The sequence below is a fragment of the Phalacrocorax carbo genome, chromosome 4 (genome assembly GCF_963921805.1).
Source record: "Phalacrocorax carbo chromosome 4, bPhaCar2.1, whole genome shotgun sequence".
NCBI lineage: Eukaryota > Metazoa > Chordata > Aves > Suliformes > Phalacrocoracidae > Phalacrocorax > Phalacrocorax carbo.
Window position 1 is genome coordinate 60,769,678 of NC_087516.1, and position 19,906 is coordinate 60,789,583.

The 19,906-nt window shown below is 44.0% G+C and overlaps 1 protein-coding gene across 11 annotated transcripts in view; it reads left to right on the forward strand.

The window, feature by feature from the left end:
• EPHA5 (EPH receptor A5) overlaps positions 1-19,906 on the forward strand; it is a 199,884-nt gene that overhangs the window by 35,408 nt on the left and 144,570 nt on the right. For all 11 annotated transcript variants that reach the window (XR_010372731.1, XM_064450171.1, XM_064450172.1 and 8 more), the window contains exon 3: positions 6,228-6,891. Coding sequence is in view for 10 of the 11 variants with exons in the window: in XM_064450171.1 (XP_064306241.1) it covers positions 6,228-6,891 (664 nt within the window). In the remaining variant the exon portion in view is untranslated. The remainder of the gene's footprint in view (positions 1-6,227; positions 6,892-19,906) is intronic.

Sequence of the window (19,906 nt, forward strand, 5' to 3'; positions counted from 1 at the left end):
CTGGCACTGCTCCTCCATCAGGAAGAGCAGACTTGCAGCATCATGTGAGGTTACTGCACTCTTCTGCTTGAGAGTGATTTGGATCATTGTCCCTTGCTGTGAGAGGGAACCAGGCTTCCCAAGTGCTCCATCAGGTGCTAGTGGACTCTGCCACAATTGGAAGGTCATATAGGTTATACATATACCTTCTGCCAATGCCAGTGTTCAAAACAGAACTCTTTTGCCACTGCTGGTCCTGAGGTCAGCATCACTTTAGAGGGGGCTACAAATAAAGTGACTTCTGGGTACTTTCTGGTTTGTGTTCTTTGAGCAAGCAATCCCCTTTTTCTTTTAATGAAGACTGAAACACCCCCAGCAAAAGCAGAGACTTCCATTTAATCGTACGGCTCTAGAGTTGAAAATCTGAGCAATGCTGTGCATCACAGGGCGTGTTGATAAAATGGGAAATAATGGTGGCAGGCTCTGAAGTAGCTGAATTTTGGGACTGGTGCTTCTGTAAGTGATGTTTTGCAGCAGGCAAGATGGTGACAGCCTTATTTTACAGCTAGCACAGCCCTGCAAAACCTTCTGCAGTGCAGAAAAAAAGATGCGTAGTGTTCTGCCTGGCTTTCACTGGAGATTTAGCCTTACATGACCCCACTGAAGTCACTGAAACTGTGCAGGGAAGAGCCTGCTTCTTATTTGCTTTAACTTCGTAATAGGATAGCAGGTGGAAAGCTGGCAGGCAGCTAAACAAATAAACAAACAAAACACAAGTTTTTGGGTTTTGTGATGGGAGGAGAGCGGCAAAAGGAGGAAAGGAGCAGGTTGTGAGATTAGGTGGAGTAGCGGGAGAGAACATGTGTGGGGAAGCTGAGCTGGAGGCTATTGATTGGCAGCCAGGTCTTAACATCAGATGCATAAAAGGAAATCGAAGAGACTGCCCAAATATTACCAGGATGAAAGGCAGGATAAACAGCACAGAGCTGAATGCTGGGCTGGTCTGCCTTTCTGGAAGGGTGGCAGGTCTCCCCTTTTAACTTGGCATAGGGATTGCATAGCCCCATGCCATGCTCTCCTCTCTCCCAGTGTGTGCTCGTGCTGGGTTTGACAGCAGGATTTTGGCGTAAAATTACCCTTGGCTGTCCGTGGGCAAAATCTGTGGAATGTGTCAGATGTTTCCACACATGCAAAGCCTGGGATCTGAGATCTGTACTGGGTTTACCTTTCTCCAAAAGAAATACAGGTGGAAATGCATAAGTCCTTTTCCAGTTTTGCATCTTTGTGCCCGCAGATACCTGAATTAACATGCATGTGTTGCAGAGCTCCACATGGTGGGGTGGAAAATGAGACGGGAGACCATGAGGCTTCTTGTACCAGGGAGCCTGTGAAATAGGTAGTGGGAACAGAGGCAGGTTGCACAGTCCTTGGAGGGAGGGAGCCCTGCTGGGAAGGTTCCAGGTAAGTCTTAAGAACCCCTTTGCTTAATGCTGTCATGCTTCCTTTTCCTCTTAAGACTCCTAGGATTTTGTTAAATGCCTGATTTCTATTTTAGCAGTGCTAGGACATGTGGAATTAGGAAAGAGGCTTGAAATTTCCATGCCACCTTTAGTGGCTGCTAAGCGGAGAGGGTTACTGAAGACTAGTAACAAAAATTCTCCGTGCAAAAGAAAAAAAAAAACCAAACCAAATAAACAAAAGCTGTGAAATTTTCATCCCTGCTGTCAGTATTTGTTTTTGGGGCAGCAGCCTTTCACTATGCTGCGGTAGCAAATTGCAGTCCTGGAATCCCAGAGATTAGAAGCAAGCCTGAGTAGCAGACAGCTGGTGAATGTGTTTTAAAATTGTCCGTTTAACCCAAGGCTGCTCCACTGAATGCTTTTTTAGCTCTTATATTTTTAGTTAGATGTGCGATATCTTTGGCCTTTCCATAGGCAGACAGCCTGCATGAATTGCATGCTTCCTATTGATGGAGCAGAGTGCAGTCTTGAGCTTCTGTTAACTCGTCAGCAGTAGTGTACTGGAAATTTCTGTTTCAGAAATAGGTCTTCTATAAATGATTTAACATCAGGCCATTCAAATGCGTTTGTGTTTTCCTTCTTAGGGCTATTAAAGATGTAGAGAAAACATTTAGCACCAAATTAATGCTTGCATTTTTGTTTTAATCCTGCAGATGGGGTTGATTTATATCTCAAAAATATGTGCTGCAGAGAGGAATTATAATATTACACAATATTTCAGCTGTACTCAATTTTTTTCATGCCAGTATTTTCAGCTAGATGTTGTCTCTTTAATGTGGTGAGTTTTCCTTTTCACTAGCTGCATTTCATCCTCTAGTTCGTATTCCTTTGTTGGTTGAAGTACTTGTCAGACATCTATAGTGATTGGGAAGTTGGGACTAGGCAGAAGGTGCAGGGGCTCTTACCCCCATTCGCTTCTCATGGAGGGATGTAAAAGCAGAGGGTGGCAGGCTGCCTGCAGTTTCTGGGGGGAGGCAGACCCAGCCAAAGAGAAAGGAATGGTGCGCTCCTACATGCAGATAGGAGAGAAGATGGGATTAGATGTCAGAGGAGAGATCCTGTACAATAGCGGCTGCTCTGATAAAATCTGGGTGGCTTTCCCTTGAGGATTATACAGAGATCAGCAGCCTTAGCTCATTAGCACCTCCCTTTCCTCTTGCTCTCTGATTTGCTTTAGGTTTGACGGCAGGTGATGATGGCCGGTGATGATGGCCTGACTTGCTCAGATCCGGGGTGCGGTACTGGAAATGCGGCACATCCTGAAGCCTTAAATGTTAGGTCATGTGCCATTTCTTGCAGCTGAGATTAGATTCTAGCTCAGTTGATGTATTTATGCTTGGTCCTTCCTTCTCATGATGTATAGTGCTCTCAGTACATGAAAGCAAACATCTGAATCACTGGATTTAGTTTTTGAACAAATGAACTCTTATACTCACTACCACTAATACAACTTCTGGAGCAGCAGTGGAAATGAGCTTAATTTTGCAACTCTGGAGAGCATCATGGTTGGGTCTTTGAAAATTGATCTGGCAAGTATTAAAAAAGAAAAGTGGTATTTTTCGATATGCCTTCAAGTAAATGATCATAGAGTCATAGAATGACTTTGGTTGGAAGGGACCTTTAGAGGCCATCTAGTCCAACACCCTTGCATTGAGCAGGGACATCTTCAGCTAGATCAGGTTGCTCAGAGCCCCTTCCAGCCTGACCTTGAATGTCTCTAGGGACGGGGCATCTACCACCTCTCTGGGCAACCTGTGCCAGTGTTTCATCACCCTCATTGTAAAAAATTGTTTCCTTATATCCAGTCTAAATCTACCCTCCTTTAGTTTAAAACCATTATCCCTTGTCCTGTCAGAACAGGCCTTGCTAAAGAGGTTGCCCCCGTCTTTCCTATAGTCCCCCTTTAAGTGGTGAAAGGCCGCAATAAGGTCTGTCCGCAGCCTTTTCTTCTCTAGGCTGAAAAACCCCAACTCTCCCAGCCTGTTCTTGTAGGAGAGGTGCTCCATCCCTCTGATCATTGTTGTGGCCTCCTCTGGACCTGCTCTAACAGCTCCATGACCCTCTTGTGCTGAGGACCCCAGAGCTGGACACAGCATTGCAGGTGGGGTCTCACCAGAGCAGAGTAGAGGGGCAGAATCACCTCTCTTGACCTGCTGGCCATGCTTCTTTTCATGCAGCCCAGAATACGGCTGTCTGTCTGGGCTGGGAGTGCACACTGTTGCCTCATGTCCAGCTTCTTGTCCACCAGTAACCCCAAGCCTTCCTCTGTAGGGCTACTTTCAACCTCTTTGTCCTCCAGCCTGTATTGATATTGGGGGTTGCCCTGACCCAGATGCAAGACCTTGCATTACTAATGATATTAGTGCGACATCACAGTCACTGCAAATGTCAGTTCTCTGAAAGAAAGACACATTAGGTGCTCCATAAATGTTGTATGGAGTTACACTGGGTACCTTGTGGCCAACCGTACACATCCCTGCTTGCTAAAACTGGTCTGAGCAATTTCCAACCCTCAAATGCTTTTCACCACCTCCTGCTGGAGGTTAACACTTCTCCATATCTGCTGGTTGATGTGTATGATTGTTTGAGTGATCCTCTGACCTTCAGCCAGAAAAACCCAAAGGTTTACAGTCATTAAGATCTTTCCTGGGCTATATTGGGATGTGCTTACCTGTCCCCGGGAGCTGATTTGCCAGGGACCTCTGCCTGGGTTGGGGGAAGTGGAAGGATACCCTCCCTTTTCATCAAATGGAGAATTGCCACTGTGATAAAAGTAAGACTTCACATTTATATAGTGTCACGTTAAACAAATCCACTTGGAAGTGTATATGTTCAGCCTATTTAGCACTGAAATTAACCACAGTCGTTGAAGAATGGTGTTTTTCTGCTTTTTAATTTCATGTATCTAAACCCCACCCTATTTACTGGAACATAGAGGAGCTAGCTGCAGATGTGTTATCTTGAATACTTCTCCTGTGTGTTTTCTCTACTCTTTTTAATTGTTAATTGCCTTTCCTCAAAGTTAGGCATGAATCCTCTACCAAGCTGGATAGCTTTGATTGCAGGCACATCTCCAGCGAACTCTGTGGCACTACCAGGAAGGGCAAAGCGACAAGTACATGTTAATTGTGGTAGAGCTGTGACCTGTTTTAGCCCAGGGACATAAAAAGCGTTTAGAAATGGAAATACTGCTTAGCATGACAAAAATGTCCTCAGGTTAGGTTCTGCACTTGGAATATAGGAGGTACATGTGAACTCTGTGCATCGTGCTGGATGTCTCTTGCTGAAATTGCACAAGTCCCCACTTCCACATCCCAGGTTAGGGAGGAGAGGAAAAGCTTTTCTGCTGGTGGTATTTATAATTCATTTTGGATTCTAGCATCAGGTTATCTTTTCATGGCGCTTGTTGCTGCCATTTTAACTTAAAATCTAAGAACAGCACTTCCGTTAAAAAACAAACCAACCAAAAAACCCAAACAAACCCAAAAACCCCCTTCATCATTATGTTGACTCTGAGGGTATTCCCTCTCAACTTCCCAGTAAGGGCATCTGGGCTGAGAATGCTCTCAACTTCATCTTAGGCTATATTTCCAATGAAAAAACCTGGCTTTTGGCCTTAGAAGATACGCAGCTTGGAAAATAATAGCTATTACCTTGTACCAGAGCACCTTTACATTATGCTCTGTGTGTTTGCCTTGTGCAGTGTCTGCAGCTGTGACTAGATGCAGGTAGCAATGCTGAGCGGAGGATGGAAGAGGCTTTGGGAGTTAAGCCCTTGCAGATGAGCAGGTCAAAAGTAGAAGGGAGCAAAACTAAAACTATCACTGGTTCTCCTGAGTTCTTTGCTGTACTTATGTGGGTTAATCTAGTCTTCTAATGTGACAGTACAGTTGTTAAAAAAAGAGAGGAAATATTAATGTTGTGTTTCTATTGTAGGCACTGTTGAAGTGCTGGAGACTGTGGTGTGTTGGATCAGGAAAAAGCATTTCTTCCAAAAGATGCACTTCAGAGTGTGGCCAAAATAAAACGAAAAAAACAATTGTTGCTACAAATCCCACAAACAGCTGCAAGAAGTTACCTGGAGCTCTGTTTAAAAACCCGTGTAGCACACAAACAGCTCAAGATTTGCAGATACCTGTAACATTTATTGGAAGTAATCTTCTCTTTGAATAAGCAGGAACTCCTCTGACTAGCACTCTTGGGGAGAGCAAAGGCCCATTTATTCCATATATCACTCTGCTGATTTTCTGGCAGGCTGTCCGGTGGGAGAGAATAGCTTTGAGAAATGTCATCCTCATTGTGCTGGGCAGTGATTTGAGGATTTGGTAGAAAGGAGCCTGGGGGAGTGGGGGCAGCCGGACTGTAAATAGCTTCCCCCCCCCACCATGTGGATGAATTGAGAAAGGCCAAACCATGGCCCCATCTGCTTTTGTTTTGTTCCCTAACAAAGTACTAGTGGACAAACCCAGCAGTATCTTTGCCCACTTCGAAAATGGGTTTTAGACAAAAGGTTTTAGCTAGTATCCTTTTATATTTCTAAAGGGTCTTTTATCTGACTTTATCAGGAATTTATCGAGCCTCCAGTATGGAAAACTTTTCCATTTAAAACATTTTTCCCCCTAAAAGTCCTCCTGAACCTCTGACACCCAAGGTGCTCTTAGATGGGAAAGCAAAAATTTTGCGGGAGCTGTAACTTTTTAAAAAGTAATACTTTTCCTTTTTATACAGTGGGAAGAAATTGGTGAGGTGGATGAAAACTATGCTCCAATACACACATACCAAGTATGCAAGGTAATGGAACAGAATCAGAACAACTGGCTTCTGACCAGCTGGATCTCTAATGAAGGGGCATCCCGCATCTTCATTGAGCTCAAATTCACCCTGAGGGACTGTAACAGCCTTCCAGGAGGACTTGGGACCTGCAAAGAGACTTTTAACATGTATTACTTTGAATCAGATGATGAAGATGGGAGGAACATCAAAGAAAACCAGTATATCAAGATCGATACCATTGCTGCTGATGAGAGCTTCACAGAGTTGGACCTCGGTGACAGAGTTATGAAGCTAAACACAGAGGTAAGAGATGTCGGACCCCTAACGAAAAAGGGATTTTACCTCGCTTTCCAGGATGTGGGTGCCTGCATCGCCCTAGTCTCTGTGCGCGTGTACTACAAGAAATGCCCATCCGTGATCCGCAACCTGGCCCGCTTTCCTGACACCATCACAGGAGCGGATTCCTCACAGCTGCTAGAGGTGTCAGGTGTCTGTGTCAACCACTCAGTGACTGAGGAGGCGCCGAAGATGCACTGCAGTGCTGAGGGGGAATGGCTGGTGCCCATTGGGAAGTGCTTGTGCAAGGCAGGGTACGAGGAGAAGAACAACACCTGCCAAGGTAAGGATCTGCAGGAGGGTGTTGTGCTGAGGCTGCTGAGGTGATCTGTGGTCTTGGCTGTCGTCTTTTCCATGTACTTCATGTCTGGTTGAGTTGACAATGGTAGGTCAGGTTCTCACTTCCACTGAGGTCCTTCGAATGACTGTGACAGCATGGAGAGAGGCCTTGGCTGGGTGTGGTGGGACTTGACACCTATGTATGAGTCCTTCTGGTGCGTACAGGTCTGTGGACAAGGAGAATCTGGCATGCCGCTATTACCTTTGAAGCACTGTACTGTTGGGTCTATGAGCTGACTGCAGTCTTATATGTTATTTAAAGCTTTATGTTAGTTCTCCTCAATTTCGGGGTTTCCTTATGATTTTTAGAAACTTGGTTTCATTTTTCTGGGGTGTACCAGGGAATGTTTGAGGTTAATCTCCCTATGCAAGATGTGGTTTTGTTTTGTATTTAAAGGAGTATGTTCTTTTCTCTTTATCACTCTGTGGGGCAGGGTGGGAATTTGGTGTGGTGTGTGTTGATTTTCCTCCTTGGTAAATAGCTTAATACAAAGCTGTTCAGCTGTTCAGAGTTCAGACTAAAGCCCCGCTGACAAAAATGCTTCCGTATTTGCTGAAGTCTTCACACAAGTAGCTGGCTGAGGTTCCTGAGTTGCTGGTTAGCATAGGTGTCCTCAGTCATCAGTGGCCTTGTACAAGCGATCTAGGGTATCTGAAGCTCAATACCTAAAAAAGAATACTTTTGAAGTGCAACATATTCTAAGAATGTGTAATCTCATTTTATGGTTTTCTGTATTATGTGCTTGTTTATAAAATTGCCCTTCCATTGTAAATATGTAACAGGTAGTTTAAAACCTATTTGGGCATTAAAAGAGAAAGGGAAAGAAAAATTTCAATATAGTTTGCTTTTTGCAAAATTATTATATGTCGGTCATCAGTCCCATCTTAATTGCCTGTGCTTGCAGCCACTTAGTAATAGATAACCTGTGGGGAGGGCAGAGGGATTCTGCTCCAACCAAAATCTGTGTTGCATTTTTCTCTTCTCCTCACTCCAGACACGTTATTGATGTTTGTAGTGTTGGTGCAAAGGGTAGATCTGTGTATATCCAAAGCAAACTGTGGCCTTGATCTTTTAGTCCTTGGTCATACACTGTGCCCCTGAAGATTACATAGTTCAAGTCTCTTCAAGGGTTGACTTAGAAAATATATCTATGTTTGATTTTTGGAGAAACCTTTAGTAAACAACACATGGAGTGTGCTTTTTGACCAGGATAGCCGTCTTTTTCTGCAGATGTAATCAATACAGCAAAATCCAACTTGGTTTTGCTTTTCCTACGCTAAAAAAGATACTTCTCATGTTTAGGAGGGAAGAAGAGTCACTTGATGTTTGATACTGCACAAGGGGAGCTAAGATCAGCATTAACCCAAGCTGAGGACATCTAGACTGTCTCAGATAAGGGACGTGGGTCAGATAGATCAGCAAGGATCTGCTTCACTACGGCTAAAAATACCATGTCCCAGAACCGTGCTCATTGGTTGGGTGCTATGTCTAGACACTGACTTCAGTCACCTGTAAGAATCTTTGGAGGAAAGGGGTACATACATTAGACATCTTTCAAATCCTGCCAGTGTTAAAGATCTCAAAAACAAACAAAAATCAAGACACCAAAAAACCCCAAGCCAAAGAACCGGACTGGTTTTAACTGGAAACCTGAGAGTATCTTTGAAGAGCTTACTGTGCCTGTAGAGCAGCTGGATCTCTGGTAGTGCTGAGAGCAATCTGGAGTGTGGATTGTGTTGTGTTTTTTTAAAATTTGTTTTTTAGTCAGTTAAGAGGACAGCATCTGGCCCCACAACTTATGACTGGTTTGGGTAGGACTGTGGTCATAGTTTGGAAATCTAAAGATGCTTTGTGGCGATGTACCCTTGCCCTTCTGTTGTACGGCATACCCACATAAACTACTCTTAAACTCCTGCCAAGGGAGCAGGCTCTAGGTGAAGTATATCACTTCAATTGTTCTAGAGCTGTTAAAGCCCATAATTCTTTTGTAGGAAAGCCCTAAATTCCATCACCAAATCAATGGGATGTTTGGCTCCGAGTCCCTATGGCAAAGTCTGTTTGAGGGCCCCATTTGGATGTCCTGTGTTTAACTCAGGTCACAGTGCCAAGCATTTCCTGCTGGTTGGCTCAGAGATGCTCCGTCAATAGGAGAAATTCAGCCTTAGGCCATTCAGGAGGTCTGCATTCAGGATGTATGGAGTTCATGCTGATATCCTGTGTGAGTAAAATGCTTTCTGTTTTGGATGTTGTTACATTCACAAGGATGAGATTTTCTTCTAGAACAGTTAACTTAAACTTTGCAGCCCCTAAGCAGAATAAGAAACACCAAGAAAGGTCCTATGTGGTTGTAGATGCTTCCCCCGCTGAAGACCAGCCTGACTAGTGTTTAGGAAATGCTCTCTATGCTCTCAACTCACACAATGGTGGTCTTGGAACCCTGTGGTGGAACTTTGACAAACACCTAAATAACTTCTGACCTTTGGTTTGTAAGTCACTTAAGTGTATCTTGCAAGCGGTCTCCCCGCTTGCTTTCACTTAGGCGTAAGCAGGTTATTAGTGACTATGCTTGGGGAACATTTTCAACCCAGAGGAGCCTGGCTTTGTTTCTTACAATTTCTCCTGCACAGATGACATTTTCCAAGCTCTAGTGTCAGGTCTGGACAGAGCAGACTACACTCTCTTATTAGAGGTGATGTAAATCCCAGTCACCCTCATGAACATATGGGAACTATTGAAATCCCTTCTGCCTACAAATCATTAATTGGCAACGATGTTCTGAATTCATCATCTTGTCAGCAGGGTTCCTGTTTGAAGAAGGCACTGACAGTAACAGCTGAACAATTTCTCTCGCTGGGAATGCTGAGGTTGTAAATATGGCATGGTCTAATCTCCTTATATAATGTGCTCGCTCTCTCAATTAATATAGGCAGCTAGGTAGTCGTTGCTGCAAAGAACCCAAACTGCTTGGATTTTCACGCCTCCTTTGACAACATGGCCCATTTATCAGCAACTGCTATGGGACAGCTAGAGGTAAATTGTGACTGTTTTGAGACATGTTTATAAAGGACCAGTATTGAAGTTCATTATTCATAAGAATAAATTCCTGTACTAGTTAATAAGAGAAATGAAAGCAGTTGTGAGGCAGTCTGTGAATTTCTACGCTGGTTTCCAAAGCGGTGATTTGATGCCACTAAAGGACCAATGGTTATTCGCTTTGCCTTGGTTCAGTCAGTGCTGTCTGAATGGGCCCTTGAGGAGATGTTTCTAAGCATTTTCACTAGCTGGAAAATGCCCAATTTCAAGTCTGTTTGGCTAATTTCAAGTCTCCTAATGGTGGTCTCCTTAGCAGGCAGTATTCAACCGAAGTTGAGGGCCAGATCCTAAAATGCTGTAAAACTTGATGTAGCAGCCCTGAAGTCTCTGTCTTTACCCATTTAGGGGTTTGGCAAAACAATTGCTTATCTGCCCCAGTCTATGCTTTCCTTCTTCCTGCACTGGCATAAGTGAATTTTATTGTAACTTGAATTTTAGTTGCTTACTGTATACAGCAGGGCTTTCCACTGGGGTTTGTGTAGGAAATTAATAGTCACTGTGAAAAGGGCACCTTCTGGCACTTCTCTTTGTATTCATCCTCACCTTCAGCCCAATATGTTCTTAGTGAGAAGCAAGAAGTGCTTATTTTTGTGCCTTCAAAGGCTTTGGAGCCCATGCTGCTGGATGGGAGGGGTTGTTGACATGTTAGGCTGATGAGGCCAAAATAAACTTGCAGTGGTGAAGTTCTGCTAGTGACTTGGGGTCTGCAGAGTGGTAACTGAGATGTAACTGACCTACAGACCCTGATATTTTTTCAGCTGCTTTCAGAGCTGAATCACAAAGTAATTAAATATTTGATTTTAAAAACCAGAACAAAACAAAACCACCCCAAACACACACCACCACCACCACCCCCCCCAAGTGCGCTGAATAAGAGTCAAGCTGAAAAGGTGAGTAATGATTTCAGGAGGTTCTCCTTTCCAAGAATTGGTGCGTGCTGTTACTTGAAGACATATCAAGAGGCGTACAGCTGGTTTTAGCCAGCTATAAAGGTATGGACAAATTTACAGATGTTAGAGGTGGACAGAATAATGGGGAAAACTCAGTGAAATCTTTCTTCACCCTTGCCTTCTGAGGAAGAACTTTGAAACTGAGGGTTGGAGGGAGGGTGAGTTTCGGTATGGTCTTCTGGTTTTAGAAAGGAAATGCTGCCAGAAGAAATACTTAGAATTTTTTTTTATAAAACAACTCCAGAATGTTCAAGCTTCTGCTGTGTTAAATATTGATGTTTGTTTGATTATTCTTCCCCTAATCAACTTTGAACATACCTCAATGCATTTACAAAACAATATTTATTTTTGCTGATTGTTCATTACTTGTGTTGCGATTCAGCTGAGCTCTTGCCAAGAGAAATGATAATTTCTTACAGAAAACAAATGCTGCAGGAAAAACCTCATGTTCGCAGGTCTTTTATTCTGGATATAATTAAAACTAATTGACATATGTAGCTAGCTTGCGTAGATCAGAAGTTTACCTGCCAAATCAGTTCTTGGATGATTTTTATTGCTGGCTGATTGGGGGTGAAGCAGAGTTACTCATCTTCCTCCAACAACGGTGCAATCAGTGCAGAGGTTTGAAGGCACTTTCCAGAGCAGTGATTGCCCCCCTGTTGATCAGCTATTGGAGGATATTCGGAGGCGGTTGCCTTTTTGCAGCAGTGCAGGAGCAGGCAGGCAGAGGTAGTGACCCTCGGCTGGTGGGTAGCAGAAGGCACTGTCTGTGGAGTGTTGGGAGGCAACTGAGGGCTTGCAAAGGTGGTGATGGCAGAGCCATGCTTGATGACTGTCCTGTTTCTGTGTCTGTACAGCAGCTATCCTAGAGGCCTGACTTCTGAATAAAACACATAGTTGATACCACAATAAACCCCACCATGTACTTTAAACAAATTCACTGAGCCTGGTTTCCTCGGGTGACAGTGCCAGTGCTGCAGCTCAGCTGCTGCCTTCCCTGTTCCCTTATTTCTAGGAAATGGAAACGTGCTGCTGCACAGGTAACCTTATTTTAGAGCTTGGGTGTTTGCTCCGAAGCAGCCAGTGTTCTTGGTTTTGCATCTGATGTAGGCACAGGAGGGGGGCAACTTTTCTTCAATCCCCTCCACAACTCGTGTGTGTGCCTCTCCACCTCAGGTCAGCTGAATTCTTGCTCTAAACTCCTTGTTACAGATGCTAGAAAGACAGTGGACTGCTAAATCCTGCCTGCCTTGTGGGAGACTTCCCAGCTGGGACTCAGGTGGATAAGGCAAGCATGCTTTTACCATTGTGCTGGAGTAGAAAGCAAGCAAAGTCCATGGATTTAAAAAAATAATAAAAAATATATATATACACACCACCCAACCCCTTTTTAATTGTTCTACTGGGAGGTGATTACATGGCAAGAAAAACATTGATGGAAATACTCAGTATATGGAAAATACTGAATTTGGAAATACAGTTGCCCCTCTAGGGAGTTCTTTGCCCATCATTCATACTTCTCATGCATTTTTCTGATTAAAACCAAATTGACTGGGAGTATAGCATGGTAGGTGTTTATATAATTATGAGCTGAAGTGCCTAGTTAATTTTAATTAGGCATAAAACCAACCAGTGTCAGAATAGCTGAATTTTTGGCCATACAGTGTGTATTATCTTTTCAAATGTAAAGAAAATCCCTTGAATGCTACACTTCAGCAAAAGACAATTGTCACTGGAGGGGAAATGGGTTTTATTCTGTAGAGAGGTACGTGCATGTATGTATTTAGGTGTTTTGTTCTGCAGCTGAAGTAATTAACAAGAATGGGGAAATGTTTTCCACAGATCAAAACTGTGTTGTGGCAGGATTGATTAAATATTACTCTCTTCTTTTGTTTTATTTTGCATGTGCATTTGCCCTTATTATATGAGGTACGGTACCCATATATGCGCAATACATTGTGCTTTGCTAATGAGTTGTAACCTTCTGCACTACTTTGTATGCTTGTAACCCTGATGACTCTGAAGATCTTTGCTCAGTCCATAGCGATGCTTTTAGGCCATTACTTTGACCTTACTGTTCTTTGCAGTGTGGCTGCTGTGCAGTCACCTTCCAGAAGGACAGTTAAGGAGTACTTTATTCCCTTCACAAAGTATAGATCGTGCAGTGCAAATAATATTTTATTGAAATAGCTCTGAAAGTGTAAACTGTGAAGGTCATCTTTGTTTCTTAGCCGTAAGATATTTTGGGGCAGATCTTAAGGTATGCTTTTGAGTCTGGTCCTAGATAACTAGCTGATATATACTTGAATACCGACTTTGGTTTTAGCATTCTTGAATATAGGGTATTCATTTGTAGCTTTGGGAATTTCTTAAATTACGGAATGGGAGAGATATTACAGGAGTAAAGGAGTGTTAGCCATGTGTCGTGGTTTAGCCACAGTCAACAACTAAGCCCCACGCAGCCGCTCGCTCACTCCCGCGGTGGGATGGGGGAGAGAATCCGAAGAGTAAAACTGAGAACTCCTGTGTTGAGATAAAGACAGTTTAATAGGTAAAGCAAAAGCCATGCGTGCAAGCAAAGTAAAACAAGGAATAAAGCCACGCACACAAGCAAAGCAAAACAAGGAATTCATTTACTCCTTACCATGGGCAGGCAGGCGTTCAGCCATCTCCAGGAAAGCAGGGCTCCATCACGCGTAACGGTTACTTGGGAAGACAAACGCCATCGCTCCAGACGTTTTCCCCTTCCTTCCTCCCCCAGCTGTATATGCTGAGCATGACGCCGTGTGCTATGGAATATCCCGTTGGTCAGTTTAGATCAGCTGTCCCGGCTGTGTCCCCTCCCAGCTTCTTGTGCACCCGGCAGAGCACAGGGAGCTGGAGAAGTCATTGACTCTGTGTAAGGACTGCTTAAACATCTTCACATTATCAACACTTTTCAACAGAAATCCAAAACATAGCCCCATACTAGCTACTATGAAGAAAATTAACTCTATCCCAGCTGAAACCAGGACACCATGGTGCCATTAGGTTCCTTTGCTGCCTTTGCTTTGAATTACTTTGAAACAGCTTGCTTATTAATTCTGGTTTTTAGAAACAATTAAGGAGTTTGGAGAAATAGTAAGGATAAAGTATATGAATGCTGGTTGGCAAGGCAGTGAATGTAATGGCCTTGATTTAAGATATGGCTGTCCCCAGCTGCCCACTCTTGCCCCGTTGCTGGAAGCTGCTGCTGGCTCTGCAGAACTGGCTAGTCTGCCCGTGAGCTGATGTGACCAATGGAGGGCTTGCCTTGATGCCCTGGCCTGGGGGCAATTAAGACATGGGCACTATCCCTGGATGGTGATCTTCAGCAGAAGGGTGGCTGCAACCTCTCAAACTGTCAAGAGTCTTCCAGAGCTCATTTGTCAGAACCTCCATTCCAACTAATTTATATAGGGTATTAAAATGCAGTTGTACTATTGTGTTTTGTTCATAATTCAGGTTTTCAATTCTGTGTTTCTCATTTAGAAACACTTAGTAGTAGTTAATGATGTGTTGACATTTCAATAATAAGCTTTTCTCTCTCCATGCTTTACGTCTTGACCATTTTAACTTGCTTTGGGTTAACATTGAGGTTGAAACCCAAGCTCTGCATAAGGAGGTTACAATTGTGCCTTGTATGAACAGGTTGGCAGCTTATATTTTATTTCATTTCTTTAGCTGGATAAACTCGTATACTGTATTAAGGTAAGTGTACAGTAGGCGTCAATAAGAGCAAAGACTGCAACACAGATGTCTGCTCTTCGTGTAAACAGAGATGCCCATTTATTTTGCTCGAATTTTGCTCATTTTCTATCACTGAAGAAGTTAATCTAGTTTAGACAGAATCGCATCCACAAACAATATATGGTTAAGGTTGTATTGAGCATGGTACTGAAGTGCTTCCATTTTTTATTTCCCTCAGGGTGGCTATGAGGTTGTTAATACTGGAATGAACTTGAAGAGTGAGCCTAGGTGTTTTATAAATCCCAAACCATACACACCCAAAACAGAATAAAGAAAAAAGACAAAAGAGACAATGCCAGGCTTGTAGATGTAACCTTACTACTTTCATATACCTGTATTTTTATAAATGTATGTCTTTAAAAAAAAAAACAACCTGTGATTTAAGATGGCAACTTCTCGCTGTAAAGGATAGTCCATCAGGTGAAGGCCAAGGAAATTTCCCTCCCCCCTGCAAAATCCAACCTCTAAGAGCTGCAGCTCAGTGGCATTATCAGGACAAATTCACTGGGGGTGTGTGTGTGTAACGAGACTGTTGCTGCCTGCATGCGTCACTGTGCTGCCCCAGGTTGTGTTCCTGGAAGCAAGGTGGGTGGGAGACGATACGCATCAGCAGAGCATCTTTATCTGCATTGTCAGCCTGGCACCCTTGCACAGCCCACGGCAGCTCTGCCTGGCCAGTGTGGCATGGGAGGCAGTGCTGGCTTGGGACATGACCCATTCTTGCAGTGAGACTTGGTGGTGTATCTTGAGTCAAGTCCTCGTGGTAGGCTTTGAGTGGCTTGTGAGTAGTTTCGCTGGTACTTCAGATGTGACTGTTCCAGTGTGAGGAAAGAAATAGTCAATACAGACTCTTAAAAACATTTATAGGTCCTACAAAGGGCTTTTCTCTGTTGGGTATTGAAGGATCTACTTTATGAAGAAGGTCAGAGTCACTATTCCCCATTAAATAAATTGCAGCCTTGGGCCTGAGATGGAGTTGTTTGGTGCCAGCCAGAGGCTAGAGCCTGAACCAGGGCTCTGGGTGTTAGTGCTGTACTTGATCCCATGTGCTCTTTTTATGGTCTTACACTAACGTAAAACCCTTGTAATATCGTTCATCTCCAGGTAGATGTGTACTTCAATTAGATGCTTTCCTTCAAGAAAATGTTTGGCCTCAAGGTGCATTTTCTGAGCAGGACTCTCACATCAGCTGGAGCCTCTGCTTAGTGTGGTGAGGAGTTCGTCTCTGCCCAAGGGTCCCTTTTTCTGCCAAAGCCTCAGCATTATCAAGTACCAGACCCTCTGCATATAGATGAAAAAGCATCCCCTGCCCCAACAGACTCTCCAGTCCCTCTGCACGTGTGTGACTAGTATTACTTGAATAAAGTGAGCCTGCCTAGGGAGCCAACGTGATCTTTATTGAACTCTGGAGTCATGGTTACTGTCCACCAAGTGAAATGGCTGCCTCCTGCATGGTCATAAGGGTTGCTCTGCTACGGTACTAATTCCCCAAATAATGCATTAGAGGTCTTACACTGAGTTGCACTGTCTGTCATCCCATTGCAATGGTGACAGAGGTCACAACGTTGCCTTCGAAAGCTGCCTGGAAAGGAATCTATTTAATTACTGCAGAGCCAAAGGAAAAGCTCCTCCCTATGAGCATGGGGAATGTGTTAATTTGGTATTCAGCGGAAGCAGCCTGTGGGTTGCAGCTTCCCAGCTCCAATCTGCTTTGCAGATAGCCTGCAAACCAGGCGATGACAGAGCCAGGACCATGGACTTCATTACTGCTGGGGCTTTTTGCAGGTTCAAGAAGTGCCAGCAATGATGGGATCTTGGGACAGGAGCCAGCATTTTATTAGTATAAATCCAAGGCAATTGGCCATGTTAATTACTGGAAGAAATCCACAGCAGGGAGGAAAGGGTTCAGGATGACCGGGTGGTGCCATGGTTAATTGCCAAAGTCCACGGCTGCCCTGTGACCCTGTGCTGGTGGTATTTCCTGCATTGCAATGGTTGATTCGCAGCAGATTGAGCGTTCTCTCTCCAGAAAAAAAACTCTAGAGCAAAGTGTCTGCAGAGGGAATCTAAGATAAAAACAGCTAAAGGCTCACAGAGTACTGTGCAAAACCAGACACAGGATCCTCCAGTACCAAGTTGGGTGTTGCTCAGGGCTTTTGCATGCATATGAGTATGCTGTGAGAGGTAGGTGTACAGATGATGGGGTTTCACCCTTCCTGATTTGGGGGCTGCTTTTCGCCTGAGCACTTGGTGCTCTTTCAGTGCCAGAGCACGTGGTTGGCAAGAGACTCATCCTAGAAATGAAATGCATGGAAATGGCTACAAAACTCTGCAGAAAAAGGCAGGTGTCTGTCTTGCAAAATAATCTTTCCCTCTCTGCCTACCCAAAGTCCTCAGTCAAGCTCAGTTAAAAGCTTTTCTCCCCTTCCTGTGCACAAGGCTGGCCCGTATTATTTGTAAAGCCTTTTTTTTTTTTTTTTCAGAAGAGCTTTTACATTATTTTTCTTTGCTCTCACAGTTCAAGCATGATTTAATATGTCAAAACTAGTTTGCTTAGCTGGCCTTGATTGTCTTGCATACTTCCACCAAAACAGGGCAGTCATCCTTCCAGGCGTGTTGCTGCCCAGACAAATGAAGTATCACGGCAGTTAGGACCTGCTCTCGTGTTGTGACAGCTGTAGCATCCTCTGACAAAGCTGGCAGTGGGGAGTTCAGGTGGGGGTAATGCCTGTAGACACAGCTTGGGTCAGAGCAGTGCGGGCCCACACAGGCAGATGCAGAGACAAGCTTATGGTTGAGAGACGTAGTCGATCATTCATGTGCAAAGGCATTTTGATCCAGATCGAGTCTAGCTAGCACCTGAGAGAGAAGAAACCATCCTGTTGGTGCCCATGCTGGTGAGCCTGGCAGCTATAGCACTTGGAGCCCTTGCTGTAGGGTAGTGCTGCCAGGCTAATACATCCGGGTGCAGGTTGCCTGGCAGAAGTGAGTTGCAGTGTGATCTTGTGCTTTCTGTAGTTACTGGGTATTTTATCACTGATTTTGGTGGAAGGGAGATGATAATCCTTTATAATATATTCTTAACAACTGAATTATTTCCTGGCCTAAATCTTTATTAAGTGTTGCACTGACTGCCAGAAGAGCACAACAGCCTAAAGGATAGAAATTTAGTTCATGATAATTTATGTAACTCAGATCAGACCTGTTTTTCAGCAAATGATTTGATTCTGATCTCTTCCAAACCTCCCAAATATCAGAGTTTCTGGCTCTTTGTGGTTGTCTTTTTCTCATTTCAAGCAGGGGGACACAGGCAAAAGTCCATCCATGTGTTTCTGCACTGTGCTCCATTGAAAAGAGTAAGGAAGAAGTTTTGAGTCACTCCTCACTGTTATTACAGTTTAAAATGGCATGTCAGCCCTTCAAGCCTGCTTGTAGGACTTTGTGCATCATAGGAAGCCTTCCCTAAGCTGTTGCTGTAGTGCCGTGTGCTCATCTGACTCCTGCTCTGCACTTGGCATCCTCATTGTTGGTGTCTGTCTTTGGTCCCTTGCCTCTGGGATGTATAGTTAACACAATACTCAGCAGTCAGGTCAGTTATCTCCTGGTGTTTTTTTGCTAGTGTGCTACATGGGGTTTTCACTCTGGTGTGTGGGATGACTGCCAGCTGGAAATCTGGTGCTTGGGGACAAGTGAAATGATTGGATGAGTCTGTTATTGACTGAGCTCTGAGCGTGGCTAATGGCATTGACAAGAGCTGTGTCATCCTGATGGTGAAGGCAGCAAGTCACACACTGGCTCTGAGATGTAGTGTTAAGTGCACTGGTAGATGGGGGAGCAGTGCCCCCTGCCAGACACTGCTCTTCCAAAACATTGTAGGGTACGGTTTGGTTTGGCCTGCCAGCAATTCCCAGGCCAGAAGGGTGCTTGGAGAGAGCCAAAAAGTCTGGTTTTTGCCTGGTGCTGTGTTTGGTTTTTTGTTTGGTTCTCCCCCCCATCCCCCCAACGTAAGACTATGCTCTATCAGACCTTGGTATATAAAGCAGTTGGCCAGTGCTATCTGAAAACTTGATCCCATGACTGAGTAAACTTAAGCTGAATGTGTGCTCTTACAAAAGGTGTTTATCAGGATGCCTGTGCATGGTGCCTTCTGTGTCTTTCGTCATGCCGGTACGTGCAAGTAGTTTGCCGCACTTTATGTGCGCTGTGCACATGAGTAAGAACACAGTGCTTCTAAAGCGGCATGTGCGTTTGCTCTAATAGCATGTGTAGCTTTGGCCTAACAGGAAAGCGAGTATTTTACAAGAAAAGCAAGGCCAGCCCAAACTAGAGTCAGTGTTTTTTAGGTGGAGGCATTTGCTTTTAGGTTGGAGGCATAAAAGCATTAGCTTAAAGTTCCAGTGTTCGTTTTCAGCAAGGTTGTTGGAAGTGTTTTGCCACTCTGATCGAGGAGAAACGACGCTGTGCGACAGTCATGCTGCAGTTATGTCTGTAGGACGACTGAGTCTGCAGAGACGTTGTGGGATTTAGTCGGAGGCACACTGTCACTGCATGCATGCTGCTGGCAGATGGGTGAGGGCCTGTGGAAAGCTAAGCTAGACCATTTCTGGTTGTGGAACCCCCTTCTGTGTTTTGCACTGTGTATGGCATGCAAACAGTGTGGGCTGTGAATACAGAGAAACAAAAATATTCTTTCTGAAAGTTTATTGAGCAAAGGCTTCTGGTTTAACAAATTCAAATTTTACATGTTCCAAAGACTGATTTCCAGATGCCATTGGGAAAAGTGTTGGGCCACATTCAAATTAGCCTTATTGTTCCGTAATATCTTACTGGAGTACAAGGTTAATTAGTACCATAGGCAATATGCATTATTCATCACAGCAATCAGGCTTTTCTTGCTTTTCTTTTGTTGGGCTGTTGAATGCTGCAAATGGTTTCCCTTCCAATAACAAATCCTTGATATATTATTTTCATATTTAATCCTGCCAAATCATGTTTGTGATATATAAATTATGTGGGCACTCTGATGCTGATGGAAAATGTTTCAGGTGTTAAAAGGACTATAATTTTAATGTTTAGCTTCTGGTTGCTTGGGCATAGACCTCCAGGACCATGGGAGATAGAAGATGATTTTTCTAATGCCCGTCTTT